Genomic DNA, 1,685 nt, shown 5'->3' on the forward strand with positions numbered 1-1,685 from the left:
CCCCCCCCCCATTGGATGATTTTTCCACTCCGCTCTGGCACTTGCCTTACAATTTCCTGCCGGTCGCCGAGCAAGGACTCCAGGTAAGAGAACGCCAGGCCCCTGAAGAAGCAGCTTCCGTCGGCGCGGGCTTTCCGAATAGCGCAGTACCGAGGCCGAAGATCCTGCGGCATTAAAAATAAGAAACTTGAACAGATCAATAGATGAACGGGATCAGAATGCACCCGAAGTATCACACTCAGAGGGGCAGCGCTTGTAAATCTCAAGGCATCGGAATGACTCGGTCTGGTATCTTCTACCTTCAGTTTGCTCTGGTGCGCGGGTTCGCCGGCGTGTTCTTCGATGAATGACGCGATGTCGCACTTCTCAGACACCAAATCAAAGGAATCGCCGCACTGAGAAAAGTGAATAAAGGAATCAGATCCAAGAAATGACCTCCAATAGAAGAGACGCATCGGACTGCAGTCACACCTATAAATGCATGTTGCTGCATGCGTTACACTCTGCAATAACCGCGCTCAGATCTCACCAACCAGACCAAGGACGGTTACTGTATACCGGGAGGATTTTTGGTGCATTCACATTTTCAATCAAAAAAACTGCACGCAGCAAAATAAAAGTATCTAAACCCAAAAACTACAGAAAGAAAACTTTCATTAAAGGAGAACTATGGGGTCAGGGCTTTTCCACATAGTTCTCCTTAGGGTAACGGGAGGACACAAACTAGCGTCCACCCGTCACCCTAAAATCAGTATACCGCAAGCTACAGCTCGCGGTATACTGAGACGACGCAGCCGGAGCGGATCCCGACATTGATGTCGGGATCCGCCCAGCTGCGTGACTGACAGCTGGCTCTGCCTATCTAGAGGCCGAGCCAGCTGTACCCGCCCCCTCCCCCGTCCGTTCCCCCAGTCAGCGCTGGCGGATCAGAGCGTGGAGGGAGGAATCCAGCCCCTCCCCTGTCATGTCAGAGAGCCATGACAGGATCGAGAGGTGAGCGAACACCGGTATGTGTTCGCTCACCTCCCGATCTACTGAGCCGACCTGTGACAGTCTCATTGTCACAGGTCGGCTAGAACTATGAGGTGAGTGACAAGCACTCACCTCATAGTTCTCCTTTAAATATCAGACATGTAAGCTGCAGAAAAATTCGGTTCGGATATTTTGTTATTTCGGGGTTCGGATCAGAAATTCAATTCGTTTCGGGTTTCGGATTCCGACAAAATCCAAATTTTCACTAGTTTCGGATGAGTTTACGAATTTGTTGCGACTACCACAGAAAACCATATACAGATATTAATACCAAAGCTGAGGCTCCCAGACCCAAATGGCATTCCGAAGCTCCCCAATACAATTTGGAAATTCGGATCCTGAATGCCATTCGAGGTCCGGGAGCCTCAGCTTTAGTATTGTCTGTATATACTGTATGTGGCTCTCATGTTGCCGTAACAAAAATTCGTATTCAGATCCGTTCGGATGCATTACACCGAAAAACACATCTGATTGGCCAGAAAAGTCACATGTCCCATTCAGTTTAATTTTTGAACAAAATTCAGGCAGGATCCAAAATTCGGAAATGGAAATTCGGACGCATTGGGATTCGGAAATTCGCATGTGTCCAAATTTTGGAAAATTCCTCCGAATTTTGATTCGGAACTAAAGGAATTGCCCATGTCTATTAAATA

General features: G+C 48.1%; 1 protein-coding gene across 1 annotated transcript in view; it reads right to left on the reverse strand.

The window, feature by feature from the left end:
* OTUB2 (OTU deubiquitinase, ubiquitin aldehyde binding 2) overlaps positions 1-1,685 on the reverse strand; it is a 7,911-nt gene that overhangs the window by 5,232 nt on the left and 994 nt on the right. The window contains exons 3-4 of the mRNA XM_018559396.1: positions 300-395; positions 46-164 (exon numbers count right to left, since the gene is read on the reverse strand). Coding sequence (XP_018414898.1) covers positions 46-164; positions 300-395 — 215 coding nt within the window. The remainder of the gene's footprint in view (positions 1-45; positions 165-299; positions 396-1,685) is intronic.

This window comes from Nanorana parkeri, unplaced genomic scaffold (assembly GCF_000935625.1).
Source record: "Nanorana parkeri isolate BGI_ZX_2015 unplaced genomic scaffold, ASM93562v1 scaffold392, whole genome shotgun sequence".
Lineage (NCBI taxonomy): Eukaryota > Metazoa > Chordata > Amphibia > Anura > Dicroglossidae > Nanorana > Nanorana parkeri.